The sequence below is a fragment of the Trichomonas vaginalis genome, chromosome IV (genome assembly GCF_026262505.1).
Source record: "Trichomonas vaginalis G3 chromosome IV, whole genome shotgun sequence".
Taxonomy (NCBI): Eukaryota; Parabasalia; order Trichomonadida; family Trichomonadidae; genus Trichomonas; species Trichomonas vaginalis.
In genome coordinates, this window is record NC_067206.1 from 16,802,041 (window position 1) to 16,822,390 (window position 20,350).

The 20,350-nt window shown below is 36.8% G+C and overlaps 14 protein-coding genes and 3 pseudogenes across 17 annotated transcripts, besides 3 other annotated features; 10 read left to right on the forward strand and 7 right to left on the reverse strand.

Annotated features, from left to right (window-relative positions):
* Positions 1-946: part of a mobile genetic element that runs on past the window's edge.
* TVAGG3_0108400 (uncharacterized protein) lies at positions 34-270 on the forward strand (the record flags this gene model as incomplete). The annotated part of the gene is made up of 1 exon (XM_001293521.1): positions 34-270. The coding sequence occupies one exon, from the start codon at positions 34-36 to the stop codon at positions 268-270; it is 237 nt and encodes a 78-aa protein (XP_001293522.1).
* Positions 271-421: a terminal%2Cinverted (terminal inverted repeat of Maverick-1B transposon ID:TVAGG3_0108220).
* On the forward strand, positions 422-742 carry TVAGG3_0108410 (uncharacterized protein; the record flags this gene model as incomplete). The annotated part of the gene is made up of 1 exon (XM_001293522.1): positions 422-742. The coding sequence occupies one exon, from the start codon at positions 422-424 to the stop codon at positions 740-742; it is 321 nt and encodes a 106-aa protein (XP_001293523.1).
* A 442-nt stretch (positions 947-1,388) lies between the features above and the next one.
* Positions 1,389-2,557, reverse strand: TVAGG3_0108420 (attachment subunit-related family; the record flags this gene model as incomplete). Its single annotated transcript, XM_001302954.2, has 1 exon — positions 1,389-2,557. A coding segment is annotated over one exon (1,169 nt), but the record flags the coding sequence as incomplete, so codon positions are not given.
* A 1,445-nt stretch (positions 2,558-4,002) lies between these two features.
* On the forward strand, positions 4,003-4,989 carry TVAGG3_0108430 (protein of unknown function, DUF4106 family; the record flags this gene model as incomplete). The annotated part of the gene is made up of 1 exon (XM_051223051.1): positions 4,003-4,989. A coding segment is annotated over one exon (987 nt), but the record flags the coding sequence as incomplete, so codon positions are not given.
* A 352-nt stretch (positions 4,990-5,341) lies between these two features.
* Positions 5,342-20,350: part of a mobile genetic element that runs on past the window's edge.
* On the forward strand, positions 6,758-7,595 carry TVAGG3_0108450 (protein of unknown function, DUF4106 family; the record flags this gene model as incomplete). Its single annotated transcript, XM_051223052.1, has 1 exon — positions 6,758-7,595. A coding segment is annotated over one exon (838 nt), but the record flags the coding sequence as incomplete, so codon positions are not given.
* On the forward strand, positions 9,179-9,804 carry TVAGG3_0108460 (uncharacterized protein; the record flags this gene model as incomplete). The annotated part of the gene is made up of 1 exon (XM_051223053.1): positions 9,179-9,804. A coding segment is annotated over one exon (626 nt), but the record flags the coding sequence as incomplete, so codon positions are not given.
* On the forward strand, positions 11,278-11,697 carry TVAGG3_0108470 (protein of unknown function, DUF4108 family; the record flags this gene model as incomplete). Its single annotated transcript, XM_051223054.1, has 1 exon — positions 11,278-11,697. One exon carries the CDS (start codon positions 11,278-11,280, stop codon positions 11,695-11,697), a length of 420 nt encoding a protein of 139 aa, XP_051108040.1.
* Positions 13,564-13,764, forward strand: TVAGG3_0108480 (uncharacterized protein; the record flags this gene model as incomplete). Its single annotated transcript, XM_051223055.1, has 1 exon — positions 13,564-13,764. The coding sequence occupies one exon, from the start codon at positions 13,564-13,566 to the stop codon at positions 13,762-13,764; it is 201 nt and encodes a 66-aa protein (XP_051108041.1).
* Positions 13,793-13,921, reverse strand: TVAGG3_0108490 (uncharacterized protein; the record flags this gene model as incomplete). The annotated part of the gene is made up of 1 exon (XM_051223056.1): positions 13,793-13,921. The coding sequence occupies one exon, from the start codon at positions 13,919-13,921 to the stop codon at positions 13,793-13,795; it is 129 nt and encodes a 42-aa protein (XP_051108042.1).
* Positions 14,003-14,355, reverse strand: TVAGG3_0108500 (uncharacterized protein; the record flags this gene model as incomplete). Its single annotated transcript, XM_051223057.1, has 1 exon — positions 14,003-14,355. A coding segment is annotated over one exon (353 nt), but the record flags the coding sequence as incomplete, so codon positions are not given.
* TVAGG3_0108510 lies at positions 14,625-15,000 on the forward strand (annotated as a pseudogene). The gene has a single exon. A coding segment is annotated over exon 1 (376 nt).
* On the forward strand, positions 15,044-15,598 carry TVAGG3_0108520 (uncharacterized protein; the record flags this gene model as incomplete). The annotated part of the gene is made up of 1 exon (XM_051223058.1): positions 15,044-15,598. The coding sequence occupies one exon, from the start codon at positions 15,044-15,046 to the stop codon at positions 15,596-15,598; it is 555 nt and encodes a 184-aa protein (XP_051108044.1).
* Positions 16,434-16,675, reverse strand: TVAGG3_0108530 (uncharacterized protein; the record flags this gene model as incomplete). Its single annotated transcript, XM_051223059.1, has 1 exon — positions 16,434-16,675. A coding segment is annotated over one exon (242 nt), but the record flags the coding sequence as incomplete, so codon positions are not given.
* On the forward strand, positions 16,706-16,951 carry TVAGG3_0108540 (uncharacterized protein; the record flags this gene model as incomplete). The annotated part of the gene is made up of 1 exon (XM_051223060.1): positions 16,706-16,951. The coding sequence occupies one exon, from the start codon at positions 16,706-16,708 to the stop codon at positions 16,949-16,951; it is 246 nt and encodes an 81-aa protein (XP_051108046.1).
* On the reverse strand, positions 18,474-19,110 carry TVAGG3_0108550 (annotated as a pseudogene). Its single transcript has one exon. A coding segment is annotated over exon 1 (637 nt).
* TVAGG3_0108560 lies at positions 19,155-19,740 on the reverse strand (annotated as a pseudogene). The gene has a single exon. A coding segment is annotated over exon 1 (586 nt).
* TVAGG3_0108570 (uncharacterized protein) lies at positions 19,933-20,334 on the reverse strand (the record flags this gene model as incomplete). Its single annotated transcript, XM_051223061.1, has 1 exon — positions 19,933-20,334. The coding sequence occupies one exon, from the start codon at positions 20,332-20,334 to the stop codon at positions 19,933-19,935; it is 402 nt and encodes a 133-aa protein (XP_051108047.1).

The window sequence follows — 20,350 nt, forward strand, 5'->3', positions numbered from 1 at the left end:
TTTATTTAATATTAAAATTTTTATTTGATTGAAATGACGACTAAAGTCACTGAAGCAATGAAACAAAAGTTTTTGGTAGAATACATTAAATCAGGAACTATTCCAGAAGGTTTTTACATTCATACTATGAAGGATGGTAGAGTTCAGTTTAGAAAGATAAAGCAACCATTAGATAGAGAAGGTATATTAAGGAAGATTAAACTTCATGAGGACAACATTGCTGAACTTAAGAAGAAGCTAGAAGAGTTGGAGAAAGGAAGAGAATTATAAGGCAATGAATTCAACAGGGTAGAAATGAGGTTAGAAATCGGGTTAGATATACTCATCTCTCCTAAATTTATTTTTGCGCTATGTTTTCATACGTGTGAGGGTGGTGATATCATTAATTTTTAAGTTTATTTTTTATTTTATTTTTATATAAATGACGAAAACTATTGAGATAACAAACTACAACGGTCATGAGTTCAAGAATTTGTTCTTCGTTCCTCGTGAAAATACATTCTATCAGATACGAGGGAGAAAAGGTAAAGTTAGTTTGAGCGTTTATGACTACAAGCATAATGGAAAGTTTATACAAGCATATGATACAAACGGTAAGCGTGTTTCATTAGCTTTGTCAAAACTTACAGGTATAAACTATGACAGTGATTTTGACCTATATGAAGAAGAAAGTGAGTCAGAAGATTATGAGCTGTTATATGAAGCACAGCAATGGGAGGAGTTGCAATACTTTTGTAAGTGAGAACGTTTATTTTTTACATTAGTGAAGTCGTTTGTGAAAACGTTAGTGAGGTGAAGTGGTTGGCGGCATTGTAAATATTTAAGGTTAAGTTGGTGTTGTCGTTTGTGTTGTAAAATATACGTTAACGGTTTCGTAAAGTGTCAAATTCACATATCTAGGGTAAGGTGGAACGCAGTGCCGCCGTACCCTTGTTATGTATATTAATTTCCTAAGAAGAGATTGAAAACCACAGTGGAGGAATTGCATCTTATATCTTTAATATTATGTTTTCACTCTTTAGATTACCAATTATATAAACATTTGTAAATGAAATTGTTTTGATTTCTTCCTTTTCTTTTGCATTATAAAGAATATTCAATACCTTTCGAAATATAGTAAATTTCATCAATACCAATTAAAGTTAGATATAGTGATTAAAAAAAAAAAAAAAAAAAGGTAGTGGGGCTTCCAGGCACTTCGTGCCCTCTAGCCCCTAAGAAATTTTGCCAAAAAGAATTTATATAGATTAAAATTAAAATTTTTATTCTGAAATCTTTCTTCTTAGTCTTCGCTTCTTTCCTTCTCCTCTTCTTCTGAAATTTCTTCTTCATCATCATTTGTTATAGGGTCTCCAACATATCCGGCAATGAAGATACGGATGTGTTGGTTGAATGGTGTATGGAGAGAGAACTTGGAGTTTCCAACAAATTGGAATTCGCAGTCCAATTTGAGCTGTGCTGAGGAGGAGGTAAACTCGGCTATTTTAAGCGGCTCAAGTCCTTGACGAACATTATATAGAGAAACACTTTGACCGAATGTAACCCTTTCAGGCTCAACCATAGCAATAGTTGAAATTACGTGAAGAAAGTCTTCATAGAATTGTTTTGGTTGTATTGTGAATGTCTTAGCAAGCTTTCCTTGAGGAACATCTACATAGAACTTGAAATGTTGTTCCTTTCCGTGTTCTTGAAGTTCTTCAATCCAATTATATGTAAGCGGATAAGGATGAAACAGTTTCAGACGTGCGTATAGACTTCTTTGCTGTCTGGGACCGAATGTTTGAATAAACTCGTCACAGAACTGTAAACCAATGATATTTGCTGTATAAGGAAGCAATTTGAAGAAGAATTCTGAAAGGTTTGTTGGATTTTGAACATTATCTTCAAATTTTTTGACGGCTTCAATAATATCATTGTAGAAATCTGAATAGTCATTTGTGTCTTGAATGCTTAAGTTTTGTGGGTAATTCTTCATGAATTGTTCGAGTCTCTTGACTGCGTCCTTACGAATATCGCTTTCTTTTATTTCTGGTTCTACCAAATATTCTTCTTCTTCTTCATGAGTAAGTACAATTGGAATTGTACCAGAATTGGAAGTTTGTCTTTGTGTTTGCTGTGTAGTTTGAGAGGTTGAGACATGTGTGTGTTGTTCTGGTGCGTTTGAAGGTTGGTTTGAATTCGAATTTGAGTCTGATTGACCCTGAATTGTATGAGGAAGTTGCTTTGGTATTATAGGAGGTTGTAAGGGTTTTGAGAATGGTGAGACATAAGTTGTAGGAACTTTAACTGCAGAGGTAGTCGACGAATTGTTTGCAATTGTATGAGGAAGTTGCTTTGGTATTATAGGAGGTTGTAAGGGTTTTGAGAATGGTGAGACATAAGTTGTAGGAACTTTAACTGCAGAGGTAGTCGACGAATTGTTTGCAATTGTATGAGGAAGTTGCTTTGGTATTATAGGAGGTTGTAAGGGTTTTGAGAATGGTGAGACATAAGTTGTAGGAACTTTAACTGCAGAGGTAGTCGACGAATTGTTTGCGACACTTTTTCTTCCTTCCATTATGAAAAATAAACTGTTTTTTTCGGACTACTCATAGAAAAGTTTAAAATAAACGGTTTTTACCAACGGAGACCCCCTCTATTTTTTTATTTTATTTAATAGTTACCGTTGGCAAACCGTTCCATCTCAAATATTGAATGAACTATAAACGTTTTTTGTTTTCTATATATACTTTTTTGTCCAACGGTAAAACTTTTTACACAACGGTTTTTGAGAGTCGTCGCCGTTGACTTTTTTGTAGAGCACTCAAAATAGTATAACTTTGTCCGGACAAGTAAGGGTCTATCGTCGCTACAGGAAAAGTTACGGGCGTTCCAAGGAAGTATACTTTGAGAAGCCTTTCCCCCTTATAGAATGAGATAGGACGGTTATTTTACAAAACTGACAACACTTTGACCGAGTAGTTTTTTGTGCTGAACAAAAAGTGTCATATAAACATCTGTCAAAAACCGCTTTTTAACTTCACTTAAAATGCCACGTAAGCTACGTAAGAATATACGTAAGAGGAAGGGAGCATTAAAACATCCAATAGTAAAACTAACACCACAACAACAGTTGCAACAACAAATTATGAATGACCCCACTATGTTGCAACAAATGTCAAGCAACCCTATGCTTTTAAACCGAGTTATTGGTGCACAGAGTGGAGGTTTAAGAGCGGCACTTTTAGCGAAAATGGCAGGCTATGGTGGAGCTGCACGACGGAACAGCTTATAACCCTCAAAGTCAAATGAATTTGAGTTCACTCAAAAATCAAATAACAGATGTCAAAAAGTCAAACATAGACATACAGAAGCAAATAAGTGAAAACGAAAAGAAACTAGAATATGACAGACACACAAAGAAACTCAATGAGTTAAACGTAGAGAAAAAAAGAAAGAAGAACAACTGAAAGAACTAAGTACAGAGGAATATGCGAAAAAAGTGTCAGAAAAAGCAGCAGAAGTAGCAAAAATGGAACAAGATGTTATAAATTTTGAAAAACCATACTACTCAATATAAAGTACTGAAAGATGAAGAAATAAAACAAAAAGCCTGAAGACATATATGGATAGCGATGAGTATAAAAAAGAAGTTGAAGCAAATGTAAAGGCAGAAAAACTTTTACAGTTGCAAAACCAAACCGTACAGTATGAAAACTTAGCACAAGAAAGTAAAAATAACGACGCAGCCATGCAAAAGGCAATGAAAAGTGCAGAATATATAAAAGCTAATAATGACTGGTTAGATGCCCAAGCCAACGCTAAAGCAGCCCAACTTATAGGGTCAATAAGGACAAAAATACAAGCGGATGAAGACAGTTCAAATGAAGCTTTAATGAATGCTGACTTTAAGAACGCCTTCGAAGCTCTTCATAGTAAGGTGAAACTAGTGAACGACTTCTCATCTGGAAAGAAACTAAGTCTGAAGGTTTCGACAACGAGTTAAGAGAAGTAGCACAAAATATGACGAAAATAACAGATGCAGCAACGAGACAGGCAGTTCAAAGTGCCTATGACGCCGTTAGAGCAACTGTTGTGGAAAGTCAAGAAAAAGAGTTACAACAGACCAAAACAGACCTAGTAAATGCTTTCTTAAGAACGAAAAGTCAGGTAGGACATTATGCTGCAGATGGAACATATGTGCCAGCTGGTGGAACTTATATACCAGCAAACCCTCCAAGAGAAGCACCTGCACCAGGACTACCTAAAACATTTACATCGTCACATGGACACAGACACAGGCATGCACCAAAACCAACACAACAACCAACACAACAACCAACAGTTCAAAACACTGCACCACAACCAACAGTTCAAAATACTGCACCACAACCAACAGTTCAAAACACTGCAGCACAACCAACAGTTCAAAACACTGCACCACAACCAACAGTTCAAAACACTACACAGCAACAACCACAAACAGAGCAAGGACATAAAAGAAGTAGAGAACAAGGAAACCAAGAATTCTTAAAAATGCTTAAGGAAAATTATGGTTACCCAGATACTCTTGACTTTAGTGACAGATATAAAGAAGCTATTAGAAAGTTCAAGGAAGGAAATACTGACCCGAACCTATTTAGCTTTATGGTTCAGCACCAAATGGGATATAATTTCAAACCTGGAAAATACAAGCTCGCTAAGGGATATGATTTAATAGCATATCATCCAAATGACATGGATGAATTTACTCCGAGATATTTGGTGTCAGAGATAAATGATAATTCAACTATCTTCATGAAACGCGTAAAAAATAGAGACGGAACGAAAGAAGAAAGGGTTATGAATGCGGATGGCTTAAATAGGGAACTTGTTAAAAACGGTCTCGGAATATATGAAATGCCAGCAGATGAGGTACAAGAAACTCCACAGGAAGAAGTTCAGATACAACCAGACATGGAAGAAATAGTTCAGCAACAACAGCTAGAAGAGCCTGAAGGAAACAAACAAGTCCCTCCTTTGGAAACTAACTTCACAGAACTAGATGAAGATTTGGAACAGCCGAAAAATCTTGACCCTCAACAAGTGTATGAGGAGAATATGGAATCTTTCCAAGAGTCTAAGCAAAATTCGGCTGACATAGTAGAAGAATATCGAAAAATGTTCGCCGACATACAAAAGACTCCAACATCAGATGAAAATATTCAGCATAGAATGGAAGAACTGAAAGAAAGTGTACGCAAATACAACAATCCTTTTTACTTACGACCATATAACGTTCAATTTGGCTGAACTCGGTGAAAATAAAAGGTTAAATTTCACCAAAACATATAGAAATGAAACATTGTTTAAAGTTCATTCAGAACCTAACCAATATGGAAACAAACCTACTTTTGTTTCTGCAGACTATGGAACTACAATGAGATGGGGTCATAAAGCTAATCCGGATAGGTGGTTCATAAACTTACAACCACAATTCCAAGAAGTTGTAGACGCAATGGAAGTGAATGGTGAACCAGATATATCTGGTATTTTCAGCGCGGCTTTAATGCCATTGAAAGATATGAAAGATGCAGATATTTTGGACCAGTATGAAATGAACATGGCTGATGGAAATATAACACCTGACGTTCTAGAACATTTATCTCAAAGAACTACACAGAACCATAGAGATGGTATATTTGGTGAGGAGTTTAGAAAGAAAGTTAGGGAGAGAGAAGGAAGAGAACCTATTGTACATGACCTTGCAAACGAAAGTTTGCAAAATGTCATAAAAACTTACTTTGCAGACAATGAACCGAGAAGGGATGAATATTTAAGAAAACTCAAATGGACAGTACCAAATGAAATGTTAGTATTGAAAAACATGTTCCTTGACAAAATAAAACCAACTACAGAAATAAATGACGCAAGACTGAAACATTGGGTAAAAGCTTTCCCATTCACAAAAGATATTGTTGGTAACATGGAAAGAAAACCAGAATGGCTACAAAAACATATATTTGGAAACGAGCTTATTCCATATGGACAAGCTTTGTTTGAAGAGCTTGAACCGGAAACTCAGGAAAGAGTCATGCAAACAATACGCGAAGACTCAAATACAAACTATGACAAAATCTTTCTAGGATATAGGTTACCTGAGTTGGGCGACCAGAGCCCAAAGGCAAAAAGGACATGGGAAATTTACAAAATACTAGGTGAACATGAGGCAAAGATGCAACAACTTGAAGCAGAGGGCAAGTTACCAAAAGCGACACCAAAGAAGAAGAGTAGAACAAAGTGAAAGTAGTGAAGAAGTAACTTCATCTAGTGAAAGTAGTGGCAATGAAGGAAAAAGAAGAGTTAAAAACTCAGTCAGGAAGAAAGTAAAGCTTGGTCCGAGTGGGTTCTATTATGATATATAAATCCAACTATTCTATATTTTTACCCATATGAAATGTACGCCGCTCAGAATATAACGCCAACAGTTTTGGATGCCATGAACGGAAATGTTTCCGAATGGTATAACGAATGCGACAATGCCATTAGAAGGTCAGAAATAGTTCCTGGAACTTACGAATATACAACTGCTGTTTCTTATGGAAACGTAGGTGAGTTTGGAGAAGGTTCTTCAACAACAGTAGATATTGCTTGCGACAGGTTTCATATTATTTCTATTGACAACTCATTCTTATACGTGGAACAAGACATTGAAATAAAACCTTCTGCCAAGTTGTCTGACAAGAAAGGTTGCAATGGAATTTTCTATGTCGGATACCAATATGCTCCAGAAGTTTTCATGGGATATAAGATATATTCTAACTCTGACTTAGTTCAAACAGTAACATGGGCAAACTATGAATGGTTCGCTTTGAAAAACTCAGTACAACCACAAGCTAGAGAACAAACAGACCAGTATGCAAATATTGAGAAAATAAGAAGACTTGACCCTAACGTTCCAGGAGTTTATGTTAACCTTTCTGGTTCAGATGGAACTGCTGCCACTAAAGTAAAACTGAAACTTAGAGTTCCTTTGTCATCTTTCCTCATCTTCAGGTTTTTAAGATACTTGCCAAACTGGGCAGGAAAAATTTCTATTGAACTTACTCCAAGCAAAAATAACTTAGTCATTGCACCAACACAAGACCCATTCAGCATTACTGTAGCTGGAACTGGTGGAGCCAAGTTCTGTGACTTTTGCAAAGACAAAGTTGACTTAGACTTTGGTTTCTCAAACTTCAACAATGAAGTAAACTATTATTTCAATGCTGCTGGAACTGCTTGGGACCCAGTTAAGTTCACATGCGAAAAATTTGAATGCAAGAGAATAGAAAGCAGACTTGCAGTCTATATGTTGGACCCAGATATTTCAAATGCTTTAGCTGCCAAATATATTGCAGTTCCACTTATGTTCCCTATACACCAAATATCTGTCAAAGACTTTGCAGGTGAAGTTGGAAACCAAAGTGCTGACCCAGGTGCAAGAACAGATATTGCTTTAACAACTGCAATGAAACATGCAGATACTATGTTTGTACTGTTCAGACGAACTATAAATGACTATTCTTGTTTCTACAACCCCGGTATTAAATATCATATAAACATAGATGGCAAATATTATCCAAGAGAAGAATATTCTACAGTTGAGGATATGAGGTCATACAACTTGACATTAGATGCTATGAACTTTAACAACAATTTCACAACAACCATTAACCCTGAAATGCAAAGTTCTATTATGCCATATGTGAAAGTATGGACTCATACAGGAGGTCAAAAAACTCAATATACAAATGGAGACCGTTCAAACTTTTGGCTTGGCATTCCATTTGCTGACTCAGAAGACTTTATGGGTGGTATTTCAACTGTTGGTACAGTTCAAATACAATATACTGGTGACAGAGACGGTCCAGATGAACTGAGAGCAAAGAAGTTTACAAAACCAATAGCACTTTTCACGGAAGATGCTTTTGAAGATTCGTTCGATGAAACCTGCTGGGGCTCCTCAGATTGGCATAACGACAGCTTCCATCGAGCAGATTTTGGCAGCAGGTCAGTAAGTTGTTCTTGAACTGACTTCTCTCCGTCAAATATTGACAGTACGCCAGTTTTGACATAATATTGTAAGATAAACTTACCTTTAGAAATATCTGTAAGTTTTGAAGTTATATTTTTGTCTGCTTCAAGAACTTTCACCATTTCAGTTATACCAACTTTCTTTGCTTTATGGAAATATTTTGGTTCAGCAAATATTGCTATTCTATAACATTTACCATTGTTTGTATAAAGAACTATTCTGTCAATGTATTTGTATTGTTTGTGTGTGTAAACTTTGTTCTGCTTCAATTCGAAGAGATACTCGAATACGTCCATCTTTTTATTCTAAGTAAAATGTCATTTCCGAAAAATAGAAGCGTGAGTGTTTCAAAAGGTTTAATGGCGGTGGCAGATGTGAAGTTAAATTCACCAACTCAAACAAACAGTCAAAGTGTTGTTGTCAATGTCAAAGACAGAGATGTTGAAGTGGGGAAACCATACGAAGACGAAGATGGTATAGCAATTGCTCCTGTAAAAGAACAACCAACATATCCTGAAGTTAGCAGAGACTTAAGTTCTGTTGCAGATATTCGAAACGACTACCAACAACTGAAAGACAAACTTCAAACTCAGGAGAAGATTTGTCAAGCTTTAAGTATAATGTTAAACTTGGTCGAACACAACCCTGTAAAAGTGAACTCATATGTCATTGCACCTCATGAAGTTTTGAAAGAACTATTGAAACTTTTGACAGAGGCAGACGATATAAACATCAAAGAAATAGAACCCGACATTAGTTGCTGTGGTGTTTCATATAATGCCATTGACAAGATATACGTTATGAAAGGAGGTGAAACGTTGAACTTAAAGTATAGTTTCCCAGACGTCATAAAAATATTTGACGACCACAACATTTCATTAAAATTTATTTGCTAAGTAAAAATGTCAAAACTTCTTGAAAGATGTTTGAAGAAAAATAATATAGACTTTATTTCATGTAAAGGACTTTACACACTTTTGAACGATATGAAAGACCCTGTTTTGTTTGTTCGTGTAGACAAAGGAAAGTTCTATGTCTTTACAAAATATTTGAACTTCTTAGACAGAGAACTTCAAGAAACGCCATGTGAAAGTTTAGATGAAGTTCTTCTCCACTTTCAGAAAAACTTTTAAATATATATAAATGGCAGAAGATATAATGGTTTATACTATTACGACTAAAAACCCTGAGTCATATAATTCTATAACAACAAACTTACAAAGTCCTCAAGGACGATATTGTAAACTAACCTTAAACACAATGACGACTAAAGCCTGTTTTGCTCTTTTGACACCAGAAGATTTTATTGTTGTGAATGGTAAAAAATACTCCTTTGAAGATACTTACTCAGATATACCACCAACAGGTTTTGTTGACTTATTTAATACTTTAAGTACGGGTGTAACATGTGCTGCAACTAGAGCAGGTTTCATTATGTTTGGATGTCCGACTGAGTTTACTATAAACGATATGAGCTATAATACAAAACTTATTTCTGGTTTTTACTACCAACAGTTTCCTATAACAGGAAAAGGTGTCATACAAGGAATGTCTATTCCATTGACATTAAGCACACCAATCTTATATATTGTTTCAAACTTAGGTTCAAAGTGTTATTCGAATGTCGACAGAAACTACTATGACCAAAAGATACTTATGCGTATAAACAATACTTTCTCTGCTGGTTTGCCTATTGTTCATTCGAATGCAGAATTTTCAACCTTAGTGAACTCAAACACTTTGGCAAGTATAACGTTGACATTAGTTGACGCAAACTTTGTTCCTGTAAAACTTTTATGTCCTATGTATTTGTCAATGACGGCAGAAAGTTTCGAATTGGAAGATGCAACTGGTGAAAGTATTGTATTACAAGAACAACTTCAACAACAAATAGCTCAAGAACAACAAATGCAACAAATGCAACAACAAAGTCAAGAATAAAAAAAATATTTTTTTTATTTTTATAAAAATGTACAGAATAGATGTTTCAGATTTTTATGACTTCCAAGCATTCAGAAATATGTGTCCATTTAGAGACTATAACAAAGCAGTCGAGAATTTGAAACGTTTAGTCATTTATGTCGACTCTGCCCCAGAATGTTATGTTATGAAAGAATGGGATGTAGTCTTTAACAAACCAAGAGCAACAATAGTGTCTGAACAAGAATGTAGACAGAAACTTAAGAAAATAAAAGTTGTACAAGTTGGCATGAAGATGTTAGATGCTTGGGATATCTTATTGTCAAAGTTAGAAGATTTTTCAGTTCGTGGTATAAAGTTCTATACACCTTCTCCAAACTTCTATTCTATCTTCACTGGATATAAATATGAACAAGTAGAATGGAAAGAAAATATTATAGAAGCTTGGTTAGACCATGTCAAAGAAATTATATGCAATGGAAACGAAAGAGTCTATGAGTATATCTTATGTTGGTTTGCAAACATCTTACAACATCCAAGTGCTAAAAATGAAACTGCTCTCATTATAATTGGAAAACAAGGAACTGGTAAGAATACTTTCTTTACAGATATCTTGTGCAAACTGTTAGAAGGTTATTCGAACCCTAATATGACAAACTTAGAAAACATCTGCGGTAAATTTAACTCCTCAATAGAGAATATGAAACTTATAGTTTGCAATGAACTTCAAAGTATAGATACAACAAAAGTTTTAAACTCAGATGCTTTGAAGAGTCTTATAACAGACAAAGTTGGAGTTGTTGAAAGAAAGTATAAAGACTCAAGAGTTTGTGAAAATGTTGCAAACTTCATTATGGTTTCAAACAATGTTGTTCCGATGAAGTTAGAAAGTTCTGACAGAAGATATGTAGTTGTCAGAACGTCAGATTCTCATATGCAAGATACTGAATATTTTGACGCTTTGTCAGAATGTTTGACATCTGACTTTTACAACCATTTGTTCTCATATTTCATGACATTAGATATTTCTAAGTTCAATCCAAGACAAATTCCACATACCGAAGAGAGACAAACATTGTTAGAAGCAAACAAGAGTGTATATGAACTGTTCATAGATGAAACTGACTTTGAGTGTTTAGATGAAAGGTCATTGTACGATTCGTATAAACAATATTGTCAAGAATATGGTTATATGGCAGCTTCTAAACGTACATTCTTGGCAAATGTCAAAAGTCTTTTAGATGTTCAGAATGGTGTATATACAAAGAAAAATTTTTATGAGTAAATTTAAAAAAAATATTTTTTTTTATCCGATAGAAAAGATGGCAAAATTCATCTCAGTAAACAAGTACATGTCAGGACTTAAAGAAGAACTAGACCCATTCACATATTTGAATGTTTACTTCTACCATTTTGAAAAGTCTTCATTCAGCAAAGTTTGGAACATCGAACCAGTTAAGTTTGCTATTGTGACTAAAAATGGTGCGAAATTTGAAGACTTAGACATAGAAGGTTTGTTAGCAGTCAAAGAAAGTTTTGACAGAAGGTTCTCAAACCTTAAAGAAGGCAAAGCATACAAACTTGTTATACCTTATGAACCAAAGAAGACAGACGACTATGAATATTATGAGTCTAAGATAGTTGAAGTTCAAGGTAAATTGGGTAAAAAGATTTTAGAGTCTAAGCCAGTGTTTGCTCCTAAAGAGGAAGAGAACATTGACATTGACCCAGAAATGTTCTAAAAATAAAATTTTATTTTTACATGTCAAATTTCTTTTTCTCTGGAACTGGTTCAGGTTCTTTCTTCTTTCTTCTACTTTCTTTTCTTTCTTTTCTCTTCTTCTTTTCTGGTGGAGTTATGTCAAATTTCTCAGAACCATATTTATGTAAAAGTTCTTTGTCCTTTAATAGCTCATCTATTCTGTTTTCTATTTCATCTTCAAGAACAGCGCATGTGTCTTCTTTGCATTCTAAGAACTTTTGTTGGACTTCATCTCTCCAAGAGGCGTCATCTCTGTCAACAAGTCTGTCATTGACAAACTTAAAGACTTCTCTGCTTAATGTTTTATGGTTCTTGTCATATTCCCAGAAACAGAACTTTAGAACAAATTCACCTTTCTTGTTTACACTATGTAAGATTTTATGGTCGACAGATGTTTTGCTGTCGAAAAGCTTGTCTCGAATATAGATAGCGAAATCGCTAGACATTTTCTAAAAGATAAAAATTTTAATTTTTCTAAAAATATGTTAGAAAAAAAGTTTGCTGACATTGACAAGAAATTTGAGAATGTTTTAAACAAGAACAAGAGGAAGTTAGAAAATGCTCAGATAAAGCCTATACATGACAAGTTCTTATTTGCTCAGAATGGTATAACAGGTCTAATTGCACCACCTGGGTCGGGTAAGACTTTCACTTATCTTAAAATGGCTGCACAACAACAAGAACTAGATGAGAAAAACCCATTCTATGAGTTAGTTGTCATTTGTAGTACTTCTGGTCAATTTGACCAAACCGTCAATTCGTTCAAAGATATTATAAAGAAGTCTAAGTTAGTATGTATAAAGGATACTGAGTTGTTAGATTGGATAAAGAAGTACCAAAGAAGAGTTTTGAAGTATAATGCTATAAATGAGTATATAAATTCTAAGTTTAAAGACCCAAATGAGGAAATGCAGAGAATATTAGAGAAGAAACACTTCAGAAACAAACAGAAAGAGATAGAATACATTTCGAAGAAATTGCAATCTTACGATTGGAAGACTTACCCTCATAGGTGTCTTCTTATCTTAGATGACTTTGCTTCTCATCCTTTGTTAAAGAACAGAGAACAAGATATGTGTCGAATTCTTAAGAAGCTCAGACACTTTAACATCTCAGTTGTCATTTGTGTACAGACAGCCAAGAGTTTAAGTAAGGATGTTAAAAGAATACTTACTGACATTATACTTTTCCCTGGATTGTCCGAAGACGATTTCATGGAACTTATGAAAGAGTCCATGGCAGGTAAGTTTGACAGACATGAACTATGGGAGAAGTACAAAGTCATACAAGACCCTCATACTTCTTTCAGAATTCATATCTACGCAAACAAAGTTCAAATTGTAAAAAGTCAAGCTTGAAAAATCTAAGTGTTTAGTCTTAGTAAGATGGTAGCTTCTTAAAGCAAATACCATTGCTGAGTTTTATGTACGTGAAGAGAAGTACAATGAATTCAATTACGAGTACAATTGCAATGACAACTAAGGCAACTATTTTTGTCTTTTGCCAGCAAGGGTACTTCTTCTCTTCCAATGGTTCGGCAGAACTATACTCACTCATGAGAAATGTCAAAACGGTTTAATAGAAAAAGTGTCATTTTTCATGTCCGAAGACTCGAAGGTGCAACACTTCCAAAATACCGACGAACTCAGAAGAGCAGCATGGCAGTATCTTCTTGACAACTTTTTTGAGTTCTCCAGGTACACCTTGGAAAATGCTGAAGAACTCCGACACAGAGAATTTGGAGAAATTGCACTCCAATACTACCTTGACAAACAAAGGGTAAACAAAGGGTAAACAAAGGGTAAAATAAGACTAAAAACTTAACGTTTAAAAAGTGACATTTTTAATGAGCTCCGAGTCACCGAGAAAACTTGGTCAGATGTTAGCAGCTTACTTCCCCGAGGAGGATGGAAGCGTTACATACATCAGGTTCAAAAACAACGAACCTGGAATTGCGTACAAAATTCGCAATTACATGACCATGGAAGAGTACGAAAGGTTCCTACAAGAGAAACCAGCTCTAAACAACTCAGAAAAGAAAGAATAAAAAGTTTAACTCGTAATTGTTTATTTTTTTACTTGTATGGGCAAGCTGCAAGAATGAAGTCGACTATCTCAGTCTTTGTTTTGACGAGCTGGACGGCTCTTGCGAGTACGTCTGTTTTGCGGTCTCCAGCTGGTGTCTGACCTTCGTAATTGCGCATGTTCTTGAGAGCTCCAACTGTAAATGGTTGTAGGATGAAGAGTCTCTCAGACTGCTTGAGGTAGTCTTCACGGTCACGAACCGAATCTGTGGTACGAGTCGAATCGGTCGATTTGAGGGAAGAGACTGAAGCCTGTCGTCTTCCATAGGGGCAGTAGCATAATCTTTGCGTAAGCGGTTCAGACCTTCTTCGAACTCTTGGTCTCTCTTGGATTGAGATTGGAATTGTGGGGCAGGGTTTTGCATAAACATCCAAGGGTTGGGGAAGTAAGGCATAGGCTGAGGAGGGTAGTTCGGGAAGCCTTGTGGTGGGTAGTAACCTTGAGGTGGAAATTGGTAGTAAATCGGAGGTACTTGCTGGAACTGAGGTGCAGGGGCTGGTGCTTTAGGTTCCTCTGGTTTGGGAATGGACTCGGTTGGTGGGACGTCGGACATTCGTTTGTGTCCTGTGGGATGGAAAATATTTTTCTGTCGGAAGAAAAAACTTTTTCTGTCGGAAGAAAAAACTTTTTCTGTCGGAAGAAAAAACTTTTCTGTCGGAAGGAAAAACTTTTTCTGAAGTTCGACCAAAAAGTTCTCAATTTTCGAAAATTTGAATGGTTTACGGACGGACAACTGGAAGAGTTCTTCCTGTCGTCGGGAAAATTTTTTCCCTTTGTCCGGAAAATTTTTTCCAGTTGTCGGGAAAATATTTTTCCTGTCGGATGGAAGGACTCGGAATACCAGAAGGATTTGACGAGGCAATTTACCTTATAGAGATAAATGAAGTTGTTAAGCAGTACTTGCGCAGGGTAATGAAGCCCAAGGTCAAGTTCACCGCTATTTCTGGAAGGGCTGCCTTGAAATCTCGAGACTTCGACTGGAATTCCAATTCAAATACCAGAAAAAACTCCTTTCGACGACATAAAGGACGCCAAAAGAGAAACTCTTGTTAAGTTCCTAAACAAACGTCCTTGGATAAAAATACCAAACAAGGAGAACCCCCTACCCCATATGAAATTGGCAATTCAGTCTCTCCTTCACTTCTCGGGTCAGCCGTTCTACATAACCTGTGAAGGCGACATCCAACCAGTTCAGTCAACCTTAACGTTTTGAGTAAAAACATTTTTTTTTCATTTTTTGAATGAAGCAAGTTAAATTCGTCCCACACCAATCTCAATGGACCGATGAAGAGTTTCAAGCCATGGTTGAAGGCGTTGAGAACGACATAGACGGCGAACTTGAAGGAGCTCAAACCACAATTGCAACCAAAATTGCAGAGGTCAAGGAACAGATAGCTCCACTTAAAGCTACCAAAGCTACTCTTGACCTCATGGATAGTTACCGTTTAGATGTCAAGAGTGGAATAAGACAATTAAAATTAAAACTTCTAAACTACGAAGCTATACTCCAAAAGTTAGCAGAAATGAGAAGACTTTACCAGAGCTACTTACATGTAAGGGACTTACCTTCAAGCAGTCCGACCAAAGATGAATTTGTTGACATTGTCCCAATTTTGTCCGAAAGTCAGCTCAGATGTTTTGAACTGCTCCCAACATATCCAGAATATGAACGTTTGCCTGAACTCTTCCGCAATCTCAAAAAAACGTTTTTTGGTTCTCATGTTCCAAACTTTTATCGGAAGAGACAACAAACGTTCAGAAGAAGAACAAGATATTATTTTAAACTTGTTGTATGACATAACTGTCATAACAAGCTTTTTGAAGTAAAACCGCCATTCTCAAACCACTTCATTTTTCGATGTCCGAACAAGCACCGAAGCCGAACACAATAGCAGATGTCCTTTCAAGGTTGCCAGACAAGCGCCCAGTTCAAATTCAAATTGCCCAATTGAAAGCTCATCTGACAAACACCATTAAGACTCTCCAAAGTAGTCTTATGACAGAGATGACCAATCTCAAAGCCGATGTCCTCATGAACCAAGCTTCCAATGAGAAATGCCTGAACGATTTCACGGAAACCTTGCGCAATTACGAGAGAGAAACCGAGACCTTGCCAGACTCATATACCGTTTCTTCGAAGAGATAGACGCCATCTGGAAGGTACTCGGAAAGGACAGAACATGCAACACCGTACTTCGTGAGTACCAAATTGAAGAAGGAATTGTCGAGGAAGAAGAGGAAGAAGAGGAAGAAGAGGAAGAAGAGAAACACGAAGAAAGTTCCTGAAGCCGCTACATGGCAACCCTTGTTGCCGATGACGGTTACGAAATTTCCCAACCCTACCCATACCAAATCCGCAACAGGCGACAGGCAAGGTTCTTACCCCAGTCCTCAACAACTTGGGACACTTGAACCTTAACCTTCGGAATCGCGGTTCAATCTCCATGGGCAAGCTTGTCGCAATTCAATGGGTTCCAAATCCAGGCAAGAAGACGAAGGTCAGACACATTGACGGTGACAAGCTCAACAACCGTAAGGAGAACCTCGAGTGGTTCTAAGAGTAAAAAAATTTTATTTTAGGGGGAAAACCCCAAGTAAATTTAGGTGTTTATTTGGATAAGTATGTTTAAATTAAGGGTAATTTGCAAAATTAGTTCCCGACCTTTGAATTGGGCTCTTTCGTTATCCCAGTTGCGTAGGAGGTCGTCCCAGAGGAGTTGGTAGAATTGCCAATCCAAGGACGATTTGTCCTCCCAGGCATTGAGGATGTACTGCTCGTAGAGTTTCATGACCTCTGCCTTGCACCAGACACCCTCTCCCTTGGAACGTAAGGCTTCTTCGAAGTGCTCGAATGCGATTGGCTGCGTGACCATCCGAAATGACACTTTTTGTCCGTTTGGTCAATGTTTGTGTCTCGTGCCATAGTCGACGAAAATACAGACAAACAGGTTATATATGAGTTTGAGACCAAGAATGGTGTAACTCGACCTGTCCGATTCAAAGACTCCGAGGGCGACCATGAAATTAAACGGAAATTAGCTAGGAAGGAATATAAAATGGACTGGTTGCCACCACCTCCACCTCCACCACCTTTACCTGTTCCTCAAGTAAATAAGCCTTTCCCGTTCCCAAGAATTCCCACATTTTAATTCAAATTCGAATAAAAATTTTTTATTTCATGCAATGTTTTATTTTTGTGCCGTCTTCAAGTATGCCCCAGTACTTACGCTTGGAGAGGACATGAACTTCGGTGAAAATTTTGTCCAATTTGAATTGACCCATCTTTTCACCGACCATTCCCATTTCAATGAGTTTGTTGTACCCTTCTTCGTTCGTCATGAGTGCGTCAATGTTCTCATAGTAAACCACAACTTTCGATTTGACTTCGGAGAAGAATTTGTTGTAGTTGTCAAGGACTGCCTTTGCGAACTGAGGGTAAGACCAATGTTCGACAATAGGTTTTAATGTGGTTACTAAGCCACTTTGACCTTGAGTGAATTCGTACTTCAAAACAAAAGGAGAAAACCTTTCAACAAAGTTGTCGACCTTCTCATAATGTTTACTCTTCATCTCTTGAGGTTTCTTAATGGAATATCCCCATGTCGAATTCATAAGCAATTTGAGTGTCATTGCAAGTTTGGGGTTTGAAGCTTTCCTAATATCATACAGTTGTTGTATGACTTTTCCAACTGTATAGTTCCTTCCCGGGAACTCACCATCTTCGTTTGGAATTCCAGTCGGAATATATTGGACAAACCTCATGTATGCAGCGTTAAGGTCGACATAGTATATCTTTTCATCTGAGTCGAACTTGTCGCAACCAATTGGTCCAGTTTGTGGAAATTCAAGTGAGTCTCTTATCTTCTGAGAAACTTCTCCTGTTATCTCATAAACATCGTCGAAGCAACCTGTTTCATATAAAACCTTCTGACCTAACTCAGATGCTCTCCAATACAATTTGACGTCAATTGGATGTCTCAATGGAAGTTTGTTTATAGCATCTTGAAGTTCTTGCAACCTCATTGGAAGTTCTTCTGGTTCAGGTTGGTATCCGAACAATCCAACTCCTTTTGGAATTGTGTACTTCTTTTGTACTAGAACTTTGTCTGGAACAACTTTTGGTCTTGCTAACAGTGAAAAGTTTGTTTCGTCTTTTGGTACAAAAGTTTCTGTCAGCTTGTCATCTGGAATTGGTTCCAACAAACCTTTCTCGAAAAGAATGTTTACAGCTCTGACAATGTTGCACTTGCCTTTTCCGAACAATGGGTTTGTAAGACTTTCGTTCAACATGAAGTGGTTGTGGACAATTACAATCTTCAACCATGGTAAATTGAACTCAACAACATAGTCGTCATGTGAAGAACCTTTAGCTGTAGGTATGTTGACTCGGATATTGACATTTGCCAACGGTGCAATTTTTGCCAATTGACCTCTGAGAATGTACCTTGTCTTCACACATGACTCAAGATACTTCATCTTCTCATCTGTAACAAGACCAGAGTTCCTGAGACATGTAAGAATGCAAGGTTCATTGACAATTGTTTCAATTGAATTGTAAATTCCATACCTTGTCAAGTCAATGTCAGACTTATTTATGAACGGAAAGTATCCAGCATGTTGTCTGACTGCTTGAGGGTTAGGTTGGTACCATTCGAACTTGACACTTGCAATTCCTTCAATTGCATTCAAAATGTCTGAGTCGGAGTCAACCATTTGTTCTCTCTTTGTAGTCTTGAAAGCGTCAAGAAGCATTGCAGCTGTTGTGACATTGCCATGTGCATAGTAAATGTGACCATCCAAATCTGTTATGGTCAATCTGAGATTGTATCCTTTCTTATTTCCGTCTTGAATTGCAGCAAGTACACCCATGAAGCCTTCTTTGTTCTTTCCTTCGTCAAAGTTTACTGTAAAGGTTCGACCAGATGTAATTTGACTTCTAACTTCACGATACTTTCATATGCATATCTTGTTCTTTCCATGGGAGCATGACCATCCTCTGCACTACCTTTTTTCCTTCTCAAAGGATGCAATTGTTCGTCATGTTTCCAGTAGAATCTGGCAAAGCCGTCGTGTCCTTCAACTTGAGGTTCACTAACATCGAAAGGCATGTCCATAAGACTTCTTCTTCTAACCTCTCTAGTCTGTTTGGATAATTTGCACGTGCTGTTTCCAAATCCATTTCGTAGCGAAGACCAGCCAGTTTGTCATAGACTTTTATGGGTCTTCCCTTCCTATATTTAAACTTCTTCGAAACTCTCCAACCATATCTTTGCAACTCTGCTTTTATTCTAGCAGATTTTCTATCCATTCTATATGGGGGCATTTTTTAAAAATAAAAAAATATTTTTTTCTTTACTTTACATAACCGCCTGCTGCCATAAGTCTTTGACGCCAACCCATACCAGCTAATGAAGGTTGACTTGGTTTAGTTTCCAAACTAAACTTTGGTTTTGGTTTATCTTTCAGTTTTTGGTTTTTCTTCTTCTATCGGTTTTTCGTCACTTTTCGGTTCCTCTGACTTTACCTCACCTGCAGGAACAGTTGTGTCGTCAACATCTTCATAAATATCATATGCCATTTGTTTTTGTTTTCCTTTCAACTTTTTGTGTTTGTTGTAAAGTTTAGAATATTTCGACTCTAAGTCAATGAGATGTTCTATAATGAACTGTTGGTCAGTGAAGTAAACTTTTCCATCTGTTGTCTCGAAAGCTCCTTCAGACTTCAATATTTTATTTGTGAGAGTCTGTTTCTTTTTTGAGATACTAGCCGTTCCATTTCTATGAAAAGTGACTTTATAGTTAGGGTTTGTATTTCCAGACCTGGCACTTTCTATTATTGAATTTTTCTCTTCATCTGTAAGTTCTTTGACAGGTTTTGACAATGGTTCTGAACTTTTTGTTTGTGGTGTCAAATCTACCGTTTCAACTTCTTCGGTCATTTCATCTCAGTAAAAAATTTTAGTTTGGTTTGTTTTTCAACTGGTTGTTTAGGTTTTTTAAGTCGGTCTAAAACTTCCTGAGGTATAGGAAGAACTTGACAAACACGTTGTGTAACTGCTGGAAGTCGACAAATCCATCTTGAACCCATTTGTCTCAATGCTGTATTGTTCATTTCATCTCAGTAAAAAACTTTACATTCCCCACGTTTGAGGCGGTTGCGGTTGGTTATTGTTTACCCACTGTTGTGCATGGTTATATCCTCTGTTAAAGAATCTTTCACCTTGGTCCATATAGTGTCCTGCTTGGTTATAGTAGTCATTTGCTTTGTTATAATAGTTTCCTGCTTGTCTTCCTACATTGTCCATCCATCCTTGAACTTTTCCTCTTGTTTCAGGATTTGGAATAAGATTTGTTGCATCTCGTGCTACATCCCAACCTTTCTGTACAGTTTGTATAATAGGTTGTGCTTTCTCTTTAAGTATACCTAATGTACTCAAAATCTTCCTTCCAACTCCAAATACACCTCTGGCTATTGTTCCCACTGCGGGCAAAAATCTGGATGCAACTCCTGCTAATGCGCCAAATAAACCCATTTCTTATGGGTTAAAA